At 43.7% G+C, this 23,851-nt stretch overlaps 2 protein-coding genes across 2 annotated transcripts in view; both read right to left on the bottom strand.

The window, feature by feature from the left end:
• The window catches only part of PRKAR2A (protein kinase cAMP-dependent type II regulatory subunit alpha), a 70,924-nt gene extending 55,393 nt beyond the window's left edge, over nucleotides 1-15,531 (bottom strand). Inside the window, exon 1 of the mRNA XM_065933756.1 lies at nucleotides 15,006-15,531. Coding sequence (XP_065789828.1) covers nucleotides 15,006-15,258 — 253 coding nt within the window. The 5' untranslated portion in view covers nucleotides 15,259-15,531. The remainder of the gene's footprint in view (nucleotides 1-15,005) is intronic.
• Nucleotides 15,532-21,192: 5,661 nt separating this feature from the next.
• Nucleotides 21,193-23,851, bottom strand: part of SLC25A20 (solute carrier family 25 member 20) — a 35,074-nt gene continuing 32,415 nt past the window's right edge. Inside the window, exons 6-9 of the mRNA XM_065933755.1 lie at nucleotides 23,694-23,766; nucleotides 23,208-23,317; nucleotides 22,479-22,603; nucleotides 21,193-22,058 (exon numbers count right to left, since the gene is read on the bottom strand). Of these exons, the coding sequence (XP_065789827.1) occupies nucleotides 21,996-22,058; nucleotides 22,479-22,603; nucleotides 23,208-23,317; nucleotides 23,694-23,766 (371 nt within the window). The 3' untranslated portion in view covers nucleotides 21,193-21,995. The remainder of the gene's footprint in view (nucleotides 22,059-22,478; nucleotides 22,604-23,207; nucleotides 23,318-23,693; nucleotides 23,767-23,851) is intronic.

Below are 23,851 nucleotides of genomic sequence, written 5' to 3'. Positions count from 1 at the left end.
ACAACGGTTTTTAGTATAGTCAAAGAATTGTGTCTCCATTACTATAATCAATTTCAGATCTTTTTCAACACCTCAAAAAGAAACCCTACGTCCATCAGCCCTCCCTCCCCATTCCGCCAATCCCCTTGGCCCTAGGAAACCAGTAATTTACTGTCTCTATAGATTTGCCTTTCCTGGACATTGTGTATAAGTAGAATACAATATGTGGCTTTTCATAGCACCTTCATTTCCTTTTGTTTTCAGGTAGTTTCATTGTGTGGATATACCACATTCATTTATCCGTTCACCAGCTGGTGAACATGTGGGTTTTTTCCACTTTTTGGCTATTAAGAATAACAATACTATGAACCTTCAGGTATACACATTTTACACATTTTCATTTCTCTTGGGTATACATCTAGGTGTGAAATTGGTGCGTTGTATGGAAACTCCATACTTAAGTTTTTGAGGAACTGCCAGACTGTTTTCCATTTTCCACTCCTACAAGCAGGATGGGAGGGTTCCAGTTCTTCCATATCCTGGTCAACACTTGTTAATATCTTTTTTATTGTTACATCAGTGGGTATAAAGTAGTATCTCACCATGGTTTTGATTTGCATTTCTAATGACTGATGTAAACAGTTTTATTTATCACTGCTAAAAATCCTTATTTCTGAAGAGTTAACAAGATTTTATCCCCTATCATCTTAGAAATAAAAAAAAAAAAATCTTCTCTCCTCTCCTCTGTGACTTGATGCTGAAAAACAGTTCTCAAGTCCAAGATCAGTAAGCCAGTCTACTTCACAATAATTGCTTTCTTGCTGGCTTTGAATCTTTGTTCTTCAAAGGACTATCTGTTACAATTACTGATAATAAGCAGAAATTACTTTGATCATTTATTTTTCTTTAGAAACACTAAAGTTAAAATGTTTATCTCAATATTTGTGAAAACGTCTGCAGGGGCATATTCATTATCACTGATTAAATAATGGCTTATCCTGAACGTCCTCATTTGCTTTGAAAAATGTATCACATATTCAGTAGGAGGAGATGTGACAAAAACCACCATCCGGCAATAAAATATAATTCATTGTTCAACTGGTTCATTAGCTTGCACCCTGCTACCATTTCTTTCCGTTCCTTCAAGGCCAGAATTAGTGTGCATGCTACTTAAAACCTCGGCACAAAATCTGAGATACTGGAAATTTTTAAGACCCAGCTTAGAAAAGGGTAGCCCAACAGAATCAAATTTGATTCCCCATGCCATTCTTAGTATAATGGTGATGGACCTCTGCTCCTATTTCCTTCTCTCCCCGCATCACCACACACTTTTCTGGAAGACAAATGTTTAGGGAGACAGCTTTGGAGGAGGAACCCTAAAGGAAGGTTAATTAGATAAAAAGTTCTTTATTATATGAAATTGGGCAGTTGAAGATTATGTGAAAGCAGAAAGGCACCTTAGTACTCTCAATCTATCCTGTTCAATTTGTTCAAATTCTCTATTAAGCAGAATTTCTATGTAAGATTAACAAACACCCCTCCATACACACTAAAATCTAATTGAGTTGATTCCCAAGCCTACTTGGTGAAGAAGTGAAAAACTGCAGTGAGGGCACAGGACATCCAACTTTCTGGCCTGGATACCACTGAGATGGACAATGAAGAAGTGCTGAGGCTAGTGATGCTGACCAAAAATGGAGCCGGATCAGAGCAGATGTGCTCTACCTTTTTACAGACATGCTCTATTTAATCTTTTTTCTTGAAGATTCTCATCCCCAGTGACCAGCTTCACTTCTTTCTCATTTAATAGGAAAAAAAATTTACATGGAATGAGCTTTTTAAAAAGTATTAACTACTTTATAACTGTTCCTACCAGTTTGCCACTTTTGTTATTGAGCTCATCTTGATTTTGTGGGGTGAAATTACACTACATTTAATGAACTAAACTAAAGGAAGTCAACTGGAAGGGAAGCAAAGCTGGAACATTTGTAATTTTTTTTCAGGAAGGAGAGAAGTCTAAAAAGTATTCATGCTAACCACCTGTAGAAACTAAGTAACATAAAGAAGATGGTAACTCTCTGCATAGTGAGACTCTATAAGATACAAAATAGATGTTTCTAAGCATTTGAAGTCAGCAAATTCAGAAGTAAATGTTCTTCATGATCAAGGCAGTTTGTCTGATAAAGCACTGTGGAGGCATCCACTGAATAGTAAAATTTTCTCCTGAGTAGAACTCAGACACCAGATGCAGCGGGGCAGTGCTCCTTACTCCGCAGGAGGCTGGCGGCTCACCTTTACTGTCTGTCCCTTCCTCGCTCTACTGCATCTCCCTGACACCTACCATTGCCGGTGAGGGTAAGGCAGTGAGATGGGCGAGGGACAAACCTGAATCTGATCAAGCTGACGTAGAAATAGTTCTCAAACTTTAGGATACATCAGAATCATTGAGAAGTTGAAGGCCTCTTCTTCAGAGTTTCTGATTCGACAGGCCTGGAGTGAAGCTAAGAATCTGTATTTCTAGTAAGTTTCCCAGATGATGCTGATGTTACTGATCCTGGAACCTCATTTGAAAACCACTGCTCTAGTGCCAATTATGAAATGAGAGGAAGAACAGGAGATGGGAAACTTTGATGCAAACATCATGGGGATGCAATCAGCAAAACTATATGTTGTGAAAAAATCTACAAAATAAACTTTATTCTACAAATAATCTTCAAAGGAAACAAGAGAGAGAGATCAAGAAAGATCCTACAGACTAAAAGAGGCTTAAGAGATAAGGCTGCTGCTGCTGCTAAGTCACTTCAGTCGTGTCCAACTCTGTGTGACCCCTTAGACGGCAGCCCACCAGGCTCCCCCGTCCCTGGGATTCTCCAGGCAAGAACACTGGAGTGGGTTGCCGTTTCCTTCTCCAATGCATGAAAGTGAAAAGTGAAAGTCAAGTCGCTCAGTCGTGTCCAACTCTTAGCGACCCCATGGACTGCAGCCTACCAGGCTCCTCCGTCCACAGGAGTTTCCAGGCAAGAGTACTAGAGTGGGGTGCCATTGCCTTCTCCGAAGAGAGAGAAGGCAGTCAAATGTAATTCTTGACCTTAACTGGAGATGTGTGAAGTGTGAACATAGACTGAATATTTGATACTAAGGAATTATTGTTAATTATTTTAGATATGATAAAAGTTTTGTGGATATATTTTTAAAACTAGTCCTGGGGGACATAAACCTAAATACTTATGGATAAAATTATTTTTGATGTTTAAAAAAAGTTATCAAAGAGGGAGGTGGTCTGAGTTATGAACTGGGATCAGGAGAACTGATTCTGAAAATCTTTACCTAACTTCTTGTTCAGTGAAATTGTGTGGTAGCTTGATACTGGTATAGTAAATACATGGGTAAAGACTCCCCAAGAGAAATTAGCAAACACTATAAATCAAGTCACCAGCCAAGAGTTAACAGATTGGGGATAAATAGATGAGGGGGTTATTACACTATTCATTTTATTATTGCCGCTCATCAACATTTTCCATCATTTAAAAAAAAGGTAGAAAAGAAAACCAGCATTCCTGGGAGCAGATGGAGGAACCAGGGGACCGATAAATTCTGATACAGTGGTCCATTGACCCTCTCTGCAAAAACACTGCCCTCATACACACATCCAGGCACTAAACAGAGTCATTTATTCTGAAACAACCATTGGCACCCACAACCCCCTGTCCCCAACCACAGGACATCTCTCTGGTCCTAAAGTATACCCACTGCCTAGAAGACCCATCTCTAACCCAGCCCCAGTGTCCTGCCAAAGAATGAAAATGCCATTCCAAGAGCTGAGATTCCTTCTCTATTCACAGAATGCGTATACTACATCACACATAAAAACGCCTAAGGAATAGGTATGGGGATGTTCCTACCACCTTTTGTCTGGCACAGACCTTGTCATATAGAGACACTAAATGTAGATGGACTGAATGAATGAGGCCCTATTAAGTGGGCCGGAAAGGACTAAAAGCCATGCCCCCCCTTCTTGGGTCTATCACCTCATCAACTCACATCTGGCCACTAATTTAAGTTGAATTATAACAGGAATATAAAACTATTCTGACACCAACTGGTAAACTTCAATACAATTCTGATGCTAACCACTCAGAGTAGCACCAGAGTCCACAGTTCAGGGACATGGTCCCCAACAAGACTGCCCTTCCTCCAGCTGCTAGTTGCACTTTAGTGGTCCTGGGCCACCAACATGTCCAACCAACTGGCTATAAATTCACAGGTTCCCACAACTCTCAGGTTTGACTTGTAAAACAACACACAGGAGTTTAGGAGATGGCAACCCACTCTGGTATTCTTGCCTGAAAAACTCCATGGACAGGGGAGCCTGGCAGGCCACAGTCCATGGGGTCGCAAAGAATCAGATACGACTGAGCACACACTCACACATACCTATTCCTGGGGGTTTCCCTGATAGTTCAGTGGGTAAAGAATCCCCCTGAGAATGCAGGAGACACAGGAAATGTGGGTTTGATCCCTGGGTTGGGATGATCCCCTGGAAAAGGAAATGGCAACCCACTCCAGTATTCTTGCCTGGAAAATTCCATGGACAGAGGAGCCTGGTGGGCTACAGTCTACGGAGTCGCAAAGAGTTAGATCACTGAACACACACAAGCAAGCACATTCCTATTATTACAGTTTTATTATAAAGGATACAAATCATTATTAGCTAAATGAAGATACACACAGAGCAGTCTGGGAGGGTCCTGAACACAGAGTTCCCGTCTCTTCTTACAGAATCAGGGTGCTTCACCTTCCCAGCATATCATCAACCAGGAAGTTCCGCCAAGCTTTGATGTTCAGAGCTTTATTGGGGTTTCATTCCATAGATACGATTGACTGAATCATGGGCTACAATATTAAATCCAATCTCCAGTCCCTCAGCTTTCCCCAGAAGTCAGATTGGCTCAAAATTCAAACTTTCTAATTACATGGTTGGTTTTTCTGGTGACCAGGCCCTATCTTGAATCATCTCATTAACATAAACTCAAGCCTGATCCAAGGGGGCTTATGTGTAACAAAAATATTTCCATCACTTGGGAAATTCTAAGAGTTTTAGAAGTTCTGCGCCAGGAATCTGGGACAAAGGCCAGACATACTCTTTATTATTCAACAAAAACAAACTGTGAAAAAAAAAAAAAAAAAAAAAACAAACTGTGAAAACTCCCTAGCCAACTTACAAAAATAAAGAAAGCATGAAAAAAGCTATACATTTTAGGGTGTTAAATCCCTCTCTCACTTGCTGGCATTTCAGATACCAATCATCTGCTAGACCTACACAACACTTAAAAATTTGGTATGCATTAAATTGAACCATACTCTGAGAATTATCTATGGATCACTATCAATAGAAAAAAAAAAAAACAACCCTGGAGCATCATCAATCAGACATGGCTTCTCTGTGAGTTGAGAAACCAACCCATTAGTTGAACATTGAACTCTTGGTTGGGTAACAGTAAGACAGAGCAGTTGCCCTGTTAATGATCATGGAGTCACCAAACAAAAAACTTTAATAATCTTTCTGAAGAGAGTCATCAAGCATTTACAGCATGAAGCAAATTCTCCTCTTATCATTTTACATTTGTTTAAAAATAATGGATGTCTTAAAAAAAAAAATTCTCCAGTCACTGGTTTACCAAAAAAATCTTCATCCAAATCTTGACATCTTTAGTCACTGTCTTCATACACATTGTCTTGTGGGTATCACATCTTAAAACTGTTAACAAATTCCCTGGCAAATATCAGGGCTTGGACTAAAAACCTCAAGCCATCTATTTTTTAATCTTAAATTCACTTAAATAGAATCTCAAATGCAAAAGAAAATGCAAGAAGAGCCCTAGCAGATCAAGTTATCTTTTTTTATTTGAAATGTAATTGACTTCCAATATTATATGTTTCAGATGTATAACATAGTAATTTAATATTTTTATATGCTACAAAATGATCACCACAGTAACTTGCTACCACTATCACCATAAAAAATGATTATCATCTTGTTACCTATATTCCCTATGCTGTACATTACATCCTTGTGACTTACTTGTTTTATTATTGGAAGTATGAACCTCTTAATCTCCCTCACCAATTTCACTCTTCCCCTGACTTCACTCCCCTATGGTAACCACCAGTTTGTTCTCGGTATCTGTTTCTGTTTTAATACATTTGTAAATTTGTTTCATTTTTTAAGTTCTACATATAAGTGAAACCATACAATATTTGTCTTTCTCTGTCTGACCTATTTCATTCAGCATAATACCCTCTAGGCCCATCCATGTTGTCATAAATGGCAAGATGTCATTCTCTTTTTTAGCTGAGTAATATTCCACCTGTAAATATATACCACATCTTTATCCATTCACCTAACAATGGGCACTCAGGTTGCATTCTTATCTTGCTTCTGTAAATAATGCTGCCTTGAGCACAGTGGTGTGTTTATTTTTTTGAATTAGTGTTTTTGTTTTCTTTTGAAAAAAATCCAGAACTGGGATTGCTCAGACATACAATAGTTCTCTTTAAATTTTTTTGGAAAACCTCCCTACTGTTTCCCCTTAGCTTAGATGTTCACCTCTGAGATTCAAGTAAGTAAAAGACAAGGCCTTGAATTAAGAGCACAAAGAAGTAAAACTTTAAATTATCCCTTTAAATTAAATAACAGCTAAAGCAAATACCATTCCTCTCCCGTTTCTGAATATGAGATGTCCGCACTTTTTCCCTCCATTCTAATCCGCCTCCCCACCCCTGATGCTAGGACCTTGCTCCATCAGACACTACCTCTCCACGGGCTCCTTTCCCTCTGCATGTGAACATGCTTATGGTGACTCTAACTTAACAAAACAAAATCAGAGACCTGTACTTCGCCAAGTCCTTTCTTCTTCAAAACATACTCACCAATTTTTATCTGAATCTTCTGCAGGCTCTGTCTTCTTTCCTTCTTTATTCCTTCCCTCCCTCCACCGCCCCCCCACCCCCAACACACACATACTCCCTGACCCACTGGCACCTGACCTCTTCCACCACAACCCCACTGGAGCCTCTGTCCCCAAGAATCACAGCTGAGTCAATCATTTCAACACTGGCTTTATCCAACTTGACCTCTTCACTGCTTCTAACACCACTGATGCCTGTTTCAGTCACTTTTATTCAGCATAGTACTGAAAGCCCTACCAGAGGAATTAGGCAAGATAAATAAATAAAAGGGCATTCAAGTCAAAAAGAAACAGTAAAACTATTCACAAATTACATGATCATATATACAGAAAATCCTAAAGAATCCACAAGTTGCAGGGTACAAGATCAACATACAAAAATCAGTTGTAGTTGCATATATTCATAATCAACAAGCTGAATATGAAATTTAAGAAAGCAAGTTTTTTGTTTTTGTTTTGCAGAAATGGAAAACCTGATCCTAAAATTCATATAGAACTGCAAGGAGTCCTGAAAACTCAAAAGAATCTTGAAAAAGAAGAACAAAATAGTGGTGACAGTTACACAAAATAATGAATGTACTGAATGCCCCTGATCTGTATACTTTAAAATGGTAACACACACACACACAAAATAAAATGGTAACACAGTACATTTTATGCATATTCCACCACAATAAAAAATGCATTATGACAGCTATGTAAAGAAATTTTTAAATGCTTATAACCTTTTCTGTAAAAAAAAAAAAATAAATAAGGCAAGAAAAAAATGAGAGGCAATTCAGGCATGAAATAAAATGAACAGTATAATGGCATTAAATCCAGCCTAAAGTCAAACCCTGCTTATTATATGGTCTTGGATAGTTTCTAGGTCTCAATTTCCTTATCTGTGAAATGGAGATAATTATAGTCTCTACCTTTTTTAGAAGATCAGGAGGATTCAATGAGACAATGCATAATAAATAACTGAGCACTGAGACTAATAAAGAATAAAGGCTTAATAAATGCAAGCTGTCCTAGTCGCAGAACAGTATTTATGGGTAAATTACGTAAAATGTAGAAAAAGAGTTTAAAAAAAAGTCTCCTCCAGCTAATATTTCCAGAGCAAGTTGAAGGAATACATAGTGTGTACGCTTTATGAACAATCACGCTGCACAACTGTGACTTGTGCACCTTTTTGCACATATGCTTTACTTCAAAAAGTTTACCTGACTGAAAAAGGTGACTGCACAATATTGTGAATGTACTGTACTGATGGCACTGAACTGCACACTTAAAATGGCAAATTTTACATTACATACAGTTTACCACAGTTCTTTACAGCGAGGTAAAAGGAAAGAATGGTGATTTTGGGGACAGTGTAGAGTATAGATGGATGGAAGACAGACGAGTGGGAGACCTACAGGAGGCATCCAGTTATGAAGCAATATAAGGATTTCCCAGGTGGTCCACTGGCTAATATGCCCCACTCCCAATGCAGGGGGCCTGGGTTCAATTCCTGGACAATGAACTAGATCCCACATGCTGCAACTAAAAGTTCACATGCCACAACTAAGACCTAGTGCAGTCAAATAATTTTTCTTTTTTAAGAAGTAATAAAAAGTAAACCCAAGGCAGGGAAGGGACAGTAGGGAAGGAGAAGATGGGGGAACCCAGAGATCAAAACAAATCAAAGTGAAAAACTGCAAAAGAGAGAAGAAGAAAGTGATGGATTTCTGGGTTTCTTGCTGAAGAAATCAGAAAAAGGTGACTGCAGAGAAAATAGAGATGTGTGACAGGTAAGTTGATAACATTAGTTTTAGGCATCATGAGTTTGAAAGATGAATGAGAGGTGACCAGCTGACAAGACAACCATAAACAGGATGTGTGTCAAACAGAGCAAGTTTTGATTCTGGAGGTTCAGGTTCAAGGCAGGTTCAATGCTTAGGAAGAGAACTGTCACTGAGGGAGAAACAGTAAACAAACCAAATTCTGGGGATCATCAACAGACACTTGAAGGACAGAGGTGAGAGAGTGAAGACACAGGGGAATAAAGACACCGATGCCAAGGAGGGGAAAAATTTTCAAAGAGGGCTGGTTCAACTGTGTCAAAATCCTCCTGAGAGACCCAGATATGTGAACTGTAGAAATATTGTTATTATTAAGCAAGTCTCAGAAAAGTTCCAATAAGGCAACTTAAACCAACTCCAATTGTTATGTGGTATATACTGTGCAATAAAAAATGCTGGGGAAATATCCTAAGGAATCCACTAAAAAACTAGAGAACTAATAAATAAGTTCATCAAGACTGCAAGATACAAGGTCAATATCTTAAAAATTAACTGTATTTCTATACATCTGCAATGATCAATCTGAAAATGAAATTAAGAAAATTTCATTTACAATCACTTCACGGGAAATAAATTACTTAGGAATAAATTTAATAAAAGAAGTGCAAACCTTACATTCTAAAAACTATAAGACACTTGTGGTTCTTTAATTTAGAAATTATAGAAGACCTAAATAAATGAAAAGACATTCTATATTCACAGATCTGAAGACTTAACATTGTTAAAAGGCAATACTCGTCAAATTAATCTATAAATTCAACGCAATTTCTATCAAAATCCCAGTTGGCCTTGTTGCAGAAATTGACAAGTTAATCCTACAATTCATATGGAGATGCAAATAGGCAAAACTCTGAAAAAGAACAAAGCTGGAAAATTCACATTTCCTGATTCCAAAACTACTACAAACCTACAGTAGTCAAAGAATGCAAGAATGGCACACAGTCAGACACATGGAATAGAACTGAGAGTTCAAAACAGACTCTAGCATTTACAGTCAACTGATTTTCAACAAGAGTACCAAGACAATTAAATGGGGAAAGAATAGTCTTTTTAATAAGTGGTGCTGGGACTTTTCCTGGTGGTGCAGTGACTAAGACTGTGCTCCTAGTGCAGCGGGCCTAGGTTCAATCCCTGATCAAGGTACTGGATCCCACATGCCGCAACTAAGTTGCAACATGGTGCAACTAAGATCTGGTGTAGCCAAATAAATAAATATTTAAAAAAAAAAAAAAAGTGGTCCTAGAGAAACCACATACAAATGAATGAAGTACTTTACTTCTTAAACAAAAAATAACAAAAATGTACTACAACCTAGGGACATCCCTGGCAGTCCAGTGCTTAAGATTCCACATTTCCACTGCATGGGACATAGGTGTAATCCTTGCTTGGGGAACTAAGATCTCCTATGTTGCGTAGCCAAAAAAAAAAAAAAAAAAAAAAAACCCCAAAGTACTACAACCTAAATGTAAAGCTAAAATTGTAAAACTCATACAAGAAAACAGAGAAGTTAATCTTCCTGACCTTGGGTCTGGCAATGGCTTCTTAAATAAGATACCTCAGGCACAAACAACAAAAGATGATACACTGGACCTAATAAAAATTACAAACTTGTACTTCAAAAGACAATATCAAAAAAGTAAAACAACAACTTGCTAAATGCAGAACATATTTTTTAGTCATATATCTGATAAAGGACTTGTTTAGAATATACAAAGAACTCTTAGAACTTAACAATAAAAAGACAAACCAATTTTAAAAAATGGACTAAGGACCTGAATAGACATTTCTTCAAAGATACACAAATGAGCAACAAACACATGGAAAAATGCTCAATATCATTAGGAAACTGCAAAGCAAAGCGACAGTGAGGTAGCTATGACTTCCTACCCACTAGGTTGGCTATAATAAAGAAGATAAAAAGTGTTGACAAGGATGGGGAGGAATCAGAACCTCAATACACTGCTGGTTAGAAAATGTAAAATGACACAGCCACTTTCGGAAAACAATTAGTTCCTCAAAATATGAAGTATAAGAGTTACCATATGGTGCAAGAATTCTATTACTGCGTATATACCAGAAAGAAATGAAAACCCATGTCCACACTGGAACTTATACACAGAAGTGTTCACAACAGCATTATTCGTAATAATAAAAAAAAGTGGAGACAATCTAAGTGCCCATCAACTGCTGAATGGATAAACAAAATGTGGTAGATTCATACAACAGAACAGAATTCAGCAATAAAAAGGAATGAAGCACTAATATATGCTACAATATTGATGAATTTTTTAAACGTTATGCTAAGTGAAAGAAGCCAGAAGCAAAAAGACCATATATTTTATGATTCCATTTAAATTAATTGGCCAGGATAGGCGCATTCATAGAGACAGGAAGGAAATCAGTAATTGCCTAAAACTGAGGGGAACAGGGATGTGGGCAGGTGATGGCTAAAGTGTGCGGGGTGTCTTTCGTGGGGTGATAAAAATGTTCTAAAACTGACTGTGGTGACAGTTGTACATATCTGTAGATACAGTAAACCAATGAACTATACACTTTAAATGGGTTAATTACGTGGTATATGGATTATGTCTCCATAAACCAAAAAAGAAAAAAATGCTGAGACCCACAAATGTAAATGTTTTACTGTAATTATAGAAGTGAATCAAGTCTAGATGCCAAGTTATTGTTCTTATGAGGATGCAGTCAGAGTAACTTATTAATAAGTCAATAAAGTCTGAACTCTTCAGGCTTTCCCAAGAATGAAATATTCATTCTAATACTTCATATTTGATGTGTTGTTTGATATCAAACTGTTGTTAAACTAAACCAATAACAATTAATGAAGCTTTTTGAGTGTTTCTAGTAGCATACAGTTTTATAAACTGAATTGGTGGTTAGCCACTCAGGACCTTACTAAGTAAAGTGAAAGTGAAAGTCGCTCCGTCGTGTCCGACTCTTTGCAGCCCCATGGACTATACAGTCCATGGAATTTTCTAGGCCAGAATACTGGAGTGGGTGGCCTTTCCTTTGCCAGGGGGATCTTCCCAACCCAGGGATCGAACTGCAGGTAGATTCTTCACCAGCTGAGCCACTAGGGAAGCCCAGGAATACTGGAGTGGGTAGCCTATCCCTTCTCCAGAGGCTCATCCTGACCCAGGAATCGAACAGGGGTCTCCTGCATTGCAGACGGATTCCTTACCAACTGACAATGCAGGCAGATTCTTTACCAACTGAGCTATCAGGGAAGCCCTACTAAGTAAAGTCTCTCTGATGTATTGTGGTTCTAATACTATATACTCTATTTCTAATTTTAGGTACTGTGGACTTATTATCCTAATGTTCCTAATCACTGGCTATGCAATGTGTTCTGTATGATGTTACAGAAAAGTCTGAATGAACTTTTTGGTCATCCTAGTATTTCTTTTCTTATCTTTTCAAAAACATATGTTTTCTGTATAACATAAAATTTACCATTTCAACCATTTAAGTGTACAATTCACGGCATTAAGTGCATTCGCAACGTTGTGTAACCATCACCCCTATCCAATCTCAGAACTTTGTCATCGTTCCAAACAGAAATTCAGCTCTCATTAAACAGTAACTCCCCACTGTCCACTCTCCCCAGCTCCTAGTAATCTCTATTCTGCTGTCTCCATGAATTTGCCTATTCCAGGTACCTCATATAAATGGATTCATACAATATTTCTCCTTTTGTGTCTAGCATATTATACTAGCATAATGTCGTCAAGAATCATCCATGCTCCTCCTCTTTTCTCTTCTCCGCCATGCTATGTGCGGTTGAGTTCTCTCCTCACCATGACGTCTCAAGACTTTCAGGATCAAGTGATTCCTAGCCAAGAAAAAAAGCAGATTCGTCCCATTCCTCAATGGATTCGAATGAAAACTGGCAATAAGATCAGGTACAATTCCCAGAGAAGACATTGGAGAAGAACCAAGCTGGGTCTATAAGAAGCCTCACATAAAAAGTGGCACACAGGTTAAGACCACTTTTTTAACCAGCCAAATCACAGTGAGAACATCACTACTGTAATGCTTGGCTCCTGATGTTCTTTGTTTCCTCACTATCAGTCTATGAGACTCAGTAATAAATATGAAACGTTGTTAGAAAAAAAAAATCATCCATGCTGTAGTATACATCAGAATTTCATTCCTTTTTAAGGATGAATAGTGTGCCATTATACATATATACCAAATTTTGTATACATACCACATTTATCCATTCATCTGTCTATAGAACACTTGGGCTATCTTTTGGCTATTGTGAATAACGCAGCAATGAACACCAGGTTACAAGTATCTGTTTGACTCCCTGCTTTCAGTTCTTTGGGGGTATATACATGGTGGGATTGCTTGGTCATACAGTATTTCTATGTTTAACTTTTTAAGGAAAAGTCAAACAGTTTTCCATAGCAGCCAGGACATTTTACATTCCCACCTGCAGTAAGCAAGAGTTCCAATTTCACTACATCCTCACCAGCACTTGCTCTTTTTTTTTTTTTTTTTTCATAAAAGTCAACCGCATGGGTATGAAGTGGTATCTCACTGTGTGCAGTGTATTTTTAGTCTATTATCTGTAAATAGAAGTTCACCTTGTGTTGACTTCTATAATTATACTTAGCACAGCCACTGAAGAGATATATTCAAAAAAATTAAATACCAGTAAAATAAAGCACAGGGTTACAAAGATTCAAGTCAATTCAACTTTGAAAAAGATATAAAAAATGACCAAAAAATGAAGACATGACACAAAACTTGGAAATTCTGTTCTACGCACTTCAGACTAATAGCTAAAATAATAATGTTTTGGGTAAATAAAGATTGTTGCAAAGTAAGTCACAACTTTGTGATTTATTGTTATGACAGTGAAACAAATGCAGAAGTCACTCCTGAAATAAATCTTTTAAAAACACATTTATTCCTGAGAGATTGTGGTCACTAACCCTATTTTAAAGATAAGCAAATTAAAAATCAGACAAGTTCCACGGTTTGTCTTAGACCACAAAGCAATTCTGTGGCAGGGATTTGTGAAATAATTTCTGATTTCCAGGATTAAGGTGAAAAACCAATAATTTAATGTGCATTAAAGCCAGGGTAACATGGTCGAACAATTTCCATTCTTAGTGTGAATAAACTAAGGGAAGTTGTCCACAGCACTGAACCTTACAACCTGCAATAGCAATGACCAATAATTAACTCCCTGCCTGCCTAACTTAAATGTGGATTCAACTCAAAACTAGGTTGTTTGGGGTTTTTTCAGTGTGAGCTAGTAAACAAAAGTCTCTAACTTTGTCTCTCAAATGTTTTCATTGTTTTGTTAAATTCTGGTTGTTCAAAACTAGGGTAATTCTATCGTTAAACTGACAAAGCCTATGTTGAAGCCATCAAGGAAAACGGAATTGCTTTTTGACAATCTTGCTGAAATCAGATATAGAGGTATTACTAATCTTCTTTCCTGCACCACATGAGAAAAAAATTGTATTGTTGACCCTCACCACATTTGATCCAATCATTTTAGGCAAATGAAATATATCTTTATACATATATTCCCTGGGTCCATGAAGAAATGCATACTGAAGTATCCAAGGCTGAAAGAAGGTGAAATGCTGAGACTTGCTTTAAAATACTTCAGCAAAGGAGGAGAAAAAAAAAAAAGTATAGATGAAACATCTGTGACAGATATTTCAACTGTGTAACGTGGGTGACGGCATATAGGGAGTTCGTGTCACCTTTTCTATTTCCGTCTACGCTTAAAGTTTTGCACGATAACTTTTAACAAAATGAGTTATTTCCCCAGTTACCGTCCTGGTTAGGAAACCCGAGTCGGGGTAGACGAACGTTCTTGTCTTCGCAGCGAAACCGGGCGAAGCGTCTCCAGCCGAGGTGAGGCGGCCGTGGGCTCCACGCCCCTCCGGCCCCGCGCCAGCACGCGGGCCGAAAGCGCGCACGTTTCCCTCGAGCTGAATCTGACAACTCGCTCGCTGCTTTCCGGGGCTGGCAGGATCGCCGAGCTCAATTTGGAAGTGGCGCACGCGAGGCTCACGCCGGCGGCTCGGGGAACCCGGTCGAACTCCCCTCGCGGGCTCCAAGGTCCCGGCCCAGGGTGGCGGGCCTGGCCCCTCGCAGCCCCTCTCTGGATCTCGAGAGACCCCCGCCCCCCGGCACCGCTCCCTCCGTCCCCCCACGGCGAACCCCCGCCCAGCCCGCCGCCTACCGTCCAAGTCCTCTTCGTCCTCCGACTCGCTGTCCGCCACCGCGTCGGCGACCAGGCCAGCGCCGGGATCGAAATCCTGGGAGACGGAAGGAGGGGCAGCGGGCGGGGTGGAGGCTCTGGAGCGGGCCTCGCGCAGGCGGGTGAAGTAGTCCACCGCGAAGTCGACGAGGTCTGGTGGCCGCTGCCGCAGCACCTCCACGGTGTAGCCCTGCAGCAGCTCTGTGAGCCCGGGCGGGATCTGAATGTGGCTCATGCCGGCGGCGGCAGGCGGGACCGGGCGGCCGGCGGCCACCGCCTGGGCGGGCGCTCCCTCACGCCGGCCTCTCGCCCGGCGCCCGCGAGGTCTCCTCACGCGCGACCCGGGTAGGGCCTTCCTCGCGCCACGCCGCCCTTTGGCCGGGTGTGTGTCTCCGGGCCCCACCACCCTACGCTACTCCGGCCGGCCTGGTGCCGCCGCCGCTGTCACTGGGCAGCCGCCGCCGCCGCCGCCGCCGCGGGCACCGACGAGCGGGCGAGCGGGACGGGCGGGGCGGGAGCCCGGGTTGTGACGCACGCGGCCGCGGGCGTGCGCGCTCCCGCCGAGCGCCGGCTCTCAGTGCGCTTGCGCCAAGGGGCCGTCCGCTCGCCCCGCTACCCTGGCGATCCAGGCGCAAGGATGAGAGGTCTACCCGCTAAGCGGAGTGTTAGTGCCTCTTATCTTTCTTTTCTTCTTTCAGCACGCGCTAAGATCCAACCATCTGCCGGCCCTTACTGGGTACCTGGGACATAGCTGAGAGCCAGACGCAAGAATGCCACCTTACCATCTCGGTGCGGTTCCAGATATGGTGGAGAACAAGGGGACCCTCTTTAGGGGGTGACATTCAAGCTGACTCCGAGGCCTGGGCAGGACCTAACCACAGGAAGAGCCAGCGGAAAGCCATGTGGGCATAGAGGACAACAAGAGTAAAGACCTGGGAAAGTCACAACCACCCTGACTGTTGGGTGGCCTGGTGGCATGACCGTAGGACCCTCCAAAGTCTGGCAGGAGGTCTGTGAGATGTCAAAGAAAGAAGGCCTTGTAGGCAGTAGGAGTTTTGATGATATAATAATTTGGGAGCCACCGGCAGATAAATCTGGAAGAATGAGTTCGAAATATGTTCCTTGAGAAAAGGGAATAAAGCCTAGGGCAGGAATGACCACTGTGCCTGTTTCTCTGCTTGAGGATTCCCATCAGGATTCCCAGGACTAGGTCTGCACACCCGTTCTCTCCCCATACTCTGTCCTGGACCCTGGGCCCTGGGCCCTGGGTCAGCATTGCTTGATGGTGTTTGAGCAGATGGCAAGGCACTGTTATCCTTTGTCCCTAGGAAGGGGCCTAGGCAAATGGGAGAGGCCATGCTATTTCCCAAACTGCACCTTCACCTACAGCAGATTGCAAAGGAAGAGAAAAAAGTGGAAACCTTCCCAGTGTGTCCATAACACAGCCCAGGTGCTGACCAAAGTCCCAGTAAGCATGGGACAGCATCCTCTGTCTCTCTGCTGGGCCAAGTCAAAAAGTGACTAGATATAGCCTTGGGAATCTGAAAGGCATTTGGGATGGTTAAGCTCCACCTGGTAATTACCCAGTATTAATTAAATCCTCACTAGGACCTCTCATTTTGTCTTGGCACACACCCAGGAGCTCAGTGCTGCTGGGAACTGAGCGTCTAGAAGCAGGAATACCTGATCCCCACTGGTGCTCCCTGGACAAGTTTCTGGACTCCTGGGAGAAGTCCTGAACCATCAGCTTTGTTAGGGGAGGGGTAGTGTCCAGCTCATTCTCTGCTGGGGTCCTTATCGCACAGTCTTGCAAAAGATTTACTGAATAAATGAATAATAAATTTTCACACAGCAAGAAGAGCCAGTGAGACTGCTCTCCTGATCTCAGTCTCAGAACTAGGATCCTTTGATTCAAAGCTATGTGTCTGATCTCAGAATACAAAGACTTCAGTAAGGACAGGGCAATGAAAAGCTGGAGGGGCAGGATTCCTCAACTCTTCTCTGCTCCTGTGAAGACTAACCCAAGTTTTTCCAGGAGTCAGCCCATCCTCAGGAAACCTAGGTGGGACTCCCACTGCCCTGCCACACCTGGGGATCTGACCCACTTCAGGAAATCCTACCACTGACCTTCTAGAAAAGCAAATTCACAACTCCACTCTCTAGTTTGCCCATTTGTCAGATTTTATACATTTGAAAGGGGGACAGGCAGCTGTACAATTAGGACTCCAACCTCAGTTGCAAACAGGGTAGGAGGAAGCTACTCCAGACTGATAACAGAGCTGGCTGTGGGCAGCCTCTGCCTGAAGGAGGTTGGTCCTCCTGGCTTAGTCTCAGATACCCTAGCTTTGCCAGCCAGCCAGAAAACATGGCATTCAAAGGCATCCTCAGACCTGGAGGAAGTGAGGACCACAGAAATCGGGAACTGCATAGCTGCTCCTCACCTGTCTCTGAAGACCAGCTTCAGAGGAAGGATGGAGAGCCAGCCTCCAGGTCCAGCTTGACTCTCCTCCCCTTGCACCTGGTCCTCAGAGCAGGGATCCATCTCTGCCCCTTCAGAGAAACCCTTCAATAGCAAGGAGAGTTCCCAGGGCCTTCATGAAGGCCCAGCTGAGCTGGCAAAAGAACAGGGCCTTGGAACAAGAGAGATTACAAGAAGCCCAAGCCCCACATCTTCTATCCTTACCCTTCTAGGACTGCCTTCATTCAAGCCTGTCCACCAGCACCACTGGGGGTTACCATGGCAACTGAACCCACAGGCAGCCAGTAACTGGCAAACAGCTGCCAACAGCCAGTAATGGTGGGTGGGAAAGGTCAAGAGCAGAGACCCTCGAAAGCAAGAGAAATACAGAGACATGATAGACAGAAGAGGAGGTCCCAGAGTCCTGCAAGATGCTCTACTCAACCCAGATATACTCACCACCCAGAAGGTAGTCATCATTTTGCATGGGCTGCCACACCACCAACCTCAGAACAGACATGGACACCATGGGGCCAGTTCTCAGAATTGTTTACAACTATGCTTACTCAAGTGGGGCACCTGTTAGTCTAAGAGCAGTGAGACTGGTGATAATGAACATGGGTAGGGTACCAACTGCTATTTCCAATGGAACAGTTATTTCCTGTGCTCTTGACAGGTTCATGATTTAAAAGGTTTTTTCCCCGACTCTTTCCAGGAAGAAGGGAGATGCTCACAGTCCCCTAGACTTCTCTGGAGGACACCCTGCTCTTGGCCCAGAACCTCTGGTTAACTCACTGTCTGCCCTCTGATGCCCTCCACCTGCTCTGGGGGAATCACCCCCAGCAGGAACACCTCCCTCTCCTCTGCCCCAAGGGGCTGCTTCTCTAAGCCTAGCCCAACCCCCACCCATCTCCTGGGACTTGTTGTTCATCTGACCTGCTCTACATGCCAGTTCCCTGGCCCAGTCTCCCTGCATACTTAGTATCTACCACCACCTGTTTCTATTTTGCATTCAGTTCAGTTCAGTTCAGTCACTCAGTCATGTCCGACTCTTTGCAACCCCATGAATCGCAGCACACCAGGCTTCCCTGTCCATCACCAACTCCTGGAGCTTGCTCAAACTCATGCCCATCGAGTCGGTGATGCCATCCAGCCATTTCATCCTCTGTCGCCCCCTTCTCCTTCTGCCCCCAATCCCTCCCAGCATCAGGGTCTTTTCCAATGAGTCAACTCTTCGCATGAGGTGGCCAAAGTACTGGAGTTTCAGCTTCAGCTTATTTTGCATTAGAAGTGTCCATGAGCCTCCAGTGGCCAGAGGGGAGTGAGGAAGTGCACTGTTTCCTCTGCCCTCACCCAAGCCTTCATAGTGCCTCCCCCATGAAGCCACTGCCTTTGGTCCAGTTATTTTAGTAAGCACCAATACTCAAGGGAGCAGTTAATTCTTGGGCTGCTTACTTCTACACTTGTGAGCCATTTATGACCACCACTCACCCGCTCCACCCTGGACACTGTCCCGAGAAAGTGTCAGTCTCTAGAGTGGACCTAGGGTCTGCCTCTGAGACATCTCAGAGCAAGGACAGAACCTGGGAAGCAAAGCAGAGCCCTGGCTGGAGAGCCACAGGCCTGCATGCCAACTAGAGCAAAGAAGTTAGAAAAAAGGAGCCCTCGGGGAACCCTTGACCTTCCTTGTGTCTGCTGGGACTCTGTGTGCCGTCCCTGGCCTGATTCACAGGCCAGCTGCCCGGGCTTTGATCCTGCAGTACAGGCAGGCTCTTGGAGTTTGGGTCAAGCAATTCAGGACTGCTGATAATGTCACAAACCTTTCTTCAGGCCTGTGGACACTGAGACACCACTCTGTCAGCCACACTCTGATATCCACTTGGTGGTGATCTTGATAGATCAGTTTACCCTATCTGAGCTTTGGCTTCCACATCTGAAAGTGGACGTATAAATCCCCACCCATTAAACACTGAGTTTGTTGCTGTTGTTGAGTTGCTAAGTTGTGTCTGAGTCTTTCCAACCCCTTGGACCGTAGCCCACCAGGCTCCTCTGTTCATGGGGTTTCCCAGGCAAGAATACTGGAGTGGGTTGCCATTTCCTTCTCCAGGGGATCTCTCCAACCCAGAAATCAAATGTGCATCTCCTGCATTAGCAGGAGGATTCTTTACCACTGAGCCACTAGGAAGCCCAAACCCTGAGTTACATGGGGTAAAGAGATGAGAATGAATCCCTGAAGAGGTTAGGAAAGGAATAGGGGGCTCGAGCCTAAAAGAACTGTGGTAAAAGAACTGTGGGTAGAGATGCTATGACCTTACAGCAGAAATGGTGCTGCTATTGCTTCTAACAGGCTGAGGCTGGAACAACCTCCCCTCTGTCCTTTACCTTTGACCCAGTTATACTCCTCTTTGTGCTTGCATAAGGCTGTTCTCACTGGCTGGTTGTTTTAACTATTACTGGCTTCTACTTAAGGCTGTCTGTAGCAGTCTAAGAAATTCCTTAAGGGGGCCCCAATCTCTCCCCCACCCTTACCCCCATCAAGGAAAGAAGAGATATATCAGGAACAGGTGGCATTTCAAAGTGCATCATAAACAGGAAGTGTCAGCCAGAAGGGAGTTACTCACCATCTGTTCTGCTCCCCTCACACATATGCCTCCAGGGGCTTCCCTTTTTTTGACTTCACATCTCTTGAATCCCCAGAGGAGTAAAAGGATCCACCAGCACTAGCATCAAAGAATCAAAATATTCCACTTTCAAATGGAAGCTGTTTGAAAGGGCAAATTATTCAGAAGCAGGAGACTCTAAAAGTGATCCTGAGCCATGGGAATGGCTGGCATTTAGCTAGAATGCAAACGCACTCCCAGGGCTCCCAGGAAAAGGTTGAATTCTCAAGACTGTCTCAAGGACTGAGCAGTGCCGAGAAGAGCTTCAGGAGACACCTTGGAGGTCATCTCCCCATCCTCGAGAGATTAAACAAAACTATCCTGCAGCATGAGACGGGAAAGCGTAACACTGAATTAATTAATCTTCCCAGGAAGAGAGCAAACAATTTTCATCCCTGAAACAGTTATTTTTTTTTACTTGACCATCATTCAGAAATATCTTCCCAGGAATAAAGCTTCCTTCCTTAAACCCCCAAATCTTCAGCTTCCGGGCAAATTGGCCACACCCACTCCCAGATGGGGGTGGGTCCCTTCCCCCTCTCACCCATTTATGCTGAGTGATAGCTCTGAAGCCAAAGTCCAAGGATCTCTGTGCGCTGCAGTGAGGCGGGAAGTGCCAGCGGAAGTGTGACTGCCAGATGGGACAAAGCCAGAGAAGCCCAACTCTAGTAGCCTCTCCCTCCCCCAGCTAAGGACGGACTAGCATGTCACTCTCCACTCTGACTCCCTCATCTCCCCTGGCTGCACTGGGTCATCATCTTCAGCCTGATAAGGCCAGACATCAGATCATATAGCGACCCCCAAGAGCTATGGGAACAGTTACCAGTCAGGTTGCCATATCTCACCCCACCAATCTGACCCTCCAGGAGCTGGGCCGGGGGGCAGTCTGGGAAGGCCGGTGGGCCAAGACTTCTTCCTCTTTCTCTTGCTGAAATTGCTGCCTGAATCCCATCCAGGGAAGGCTGCTGCATGCCTAACAGCCTCCACGGAGAGGCCCCTGGCTGCTTGCTGAAATGACCCAGAATCAAAAGAAAAAAATTTCACACAATGCGAAAATTAGAAACAATATTTATTATTTCCTGTTCAAATAGGGCGCTCTCATGAGAAAAGAGTGTGCAAAAAGACTCTTCCTACACCCTGGGCTTTCTCACTTTCTCACTTATCCTAGCAAGCTGGGATGGTCTATTCAAAACTCTCCACGCTGTGTAGGAGGAAAAGCTTTCCACTAACTCCTGGGAAATTAGGTTACTCTAGTTTTAATTCTGATTACTTGCATGCATTAAAAAAACAAAACAAAACCCGAGTGTTAACAGGCTCCCTGCCCCTAGGCACATTTGCTCAGTCTGCTTGGACAGACAGATGTGGGTCTCAGATCCACATTCCCATGAGGACCTGGAGCTGTGCAAGCCAGGATTAGAGGACACCCTGGTGGGTGCTCCTGGCTAAGGATGCAGGAAGGCCCCAGCTCCTAGTCAGCTGACTACAAACATGCAGAGTGTCTCCAGTGAGAGGTGGACAGTGCCTCTTTCTTGAAGAGTATTTTGGGTGTAGGAGGGCCAGTAGTCAACTGGCAGACAGCACCCTGGCCACAGGTAGTATGTGGTCTAGGAGCTACTTACTCCACCTCCAAGTCCTCATGAGATTCCTTAAATTGACAAGAGAGGATTCAAGTTGCAAAATGGCAAATTACACCAGGTAGAGGGTGTGATTAAGACAATGGTCTCGACAGGTCCATGCACAGAGCTCTCATCCCACCATCCCCCTCTCCTCACACCTCAGGACTGCCTAGTCCTGCCCACTGTTCCTCCTGGATGACAACTTCTGGCATCCTGAAACCTGGAGCAGCCTTCAGCCTCACAAGTTGGGCACCGCCCAGTTAAGGAACTTCATGGCAACTTCAAAGCCCAGGAAACAGGCCTGAGAAGGGGTTGGAAGGAAGAGAAAAGCCAACAAGAGTGTGACTACTCACAGAGACCCCCAGCGTTGTGCTCAGCTGGCCCTGTCAGGACCAAAACCCCTTCCTAATCTTACTCCCCGCTCAAGTCATGGAATCAAGCTGTGCTTTCTCATCCCTAATAGGGAAAGAAAATGCATGTCCCACAACTGGCCACTTCTGATGGTCAGGCCAGGAAGTTAAAACTCCTCACCTTGGAGAATCACAAAGGTAATTCTTCTGACAGGTTCAGGAAAGGGGACAAATAAGGAGGCTCTGGCTGAGGGTGGGACTCCAGAAAAACTGAGCCCCCAGTTCAGTCTCAGAAGCAAGCAAAAGTAGGTCCACCTGCACTCTGCTCTGAGCCCCAAATGGAAAAATCATAGCTCTTGCCAATCACTCACCGCGTTGGCTGGGAAGGCTCGGATCATCACTGCATTGAAGCCCTTATACAAGGATGTGATGCCTTCATCCCGGATCAGCTCCCTCAGCACATCTCTGAAACCATTAGGATATTTCCCAGGAGGCGCTGTGGGCAGAACCCAACTGTTAAGGCTTCAGGAAGCTTTCTCACCTGACCATGGTGACCAACATGGGGACAATTTTGTAGTCAAGTCTTCCTGCAGGGTCCCAGCACCAGGGAGAGGCTACTGTGTGGGTCACCCAGGACCAGTCCACAGACAACACAGTTCACCTTGGGACAAACCAACGTCTGCATCATACTAGTGCCGAGGGAATGGGGAAAAGAATGAACAATGAAATGGTCCTTCCGCTCGTGTTGGGGGAAGGAAGGTTGATGTGACTTCTTCTCTCACTTTTTTTTGGTCGCATTGGATAGCATGTGGATCTTCGTTCCCTCACCATGGATTGAACCTATGCCCCATCTAGTGGAGTGTTAACCACTGGACCACCAGGGAAGTCCTTCTCTCAGTTACTTTATGTTGAGGCTGACAAGAAAATGAGTCTCACATTCTTAGGACACAAATGACTACAAGGGAGAATGCTGGCCAGACACTCGCTGAGAGCTACTGTGGAGAGGGAGTGTGCCTAAGACCTTAAGAGCTCTGTATCCCAGGGGCAGCCGGTTTTGGGGCCCACTCCAACCCCATCCACCCCTCTTCTCCCCTACTAACCAGTCTGGAAGCGGGACTTGAGCACGTCTGGGGGGATTGCCACAGCCCAGTTGAAGATTCCTGCAAAACCCCCAGCTACCAGGATCCGAGGCACGCTGAGCTCATTGACGCTGCAGAACACCAAAGACAGCCCTGGTTACACAAAGGCTGTGAGAGTGGCATTCAGATCATTCCCCTCTCTGCAGACATGGAGGCCACAGAGAGGGAGGAACTGGCTGGAGGGAGGTGGTCCAAGGCCAAGACTCCTGTGACAAGGTAGCTGCCACTCTTTGGAGGAGGTTTCCTGTACTTGTTTCAAACCCTTGCTCTACTGGGTGAGGCACAGAGTAAGAGGTATTGGTGTTAGCTGGGGCTCAGCAGTAACAAGAGGAAAGTAGACATGGAGATAGAAGCAGGTCCCATTTCTGCCTTCAGACCCACTAATGGGAAAGGGCAACCTACCGGTAATGAGGGAAAGTAGCTTCTAAGCTCTTCTGTTCTCCTCACCTCTTTCCCTCTGGAGTGAAGATATTTTTCAGCCATTCATATGTCATGAAATACATGCCACTGGCTGGAACATCTGTTAGTGGCAAGAAAGATGTAAAATAAATGACAGAAAATCCTCACAGCTTTCTTGATCTTAGGAGAGCCAACCTTGGCATTGG

This window comes from Muntiacus reevesi, chromosome 4 (genome assembly GCF_963930625.1).
Source record: "Muntiacus reevesi chromosome 4, mMunRee1.1, whole genome shotgun sequence".
Classification (NCBI taxonomy): Eukaryota; Metazoa; Chordata; class Mammalia; order Artiodactyla; family Cervidae; genus Muntiacus; species Muntiacus reevesi.
Note: the sequence above shows the minus strand (reverse complement) of the source record. Positions and strands in the feature narration are given on the sequence as shown.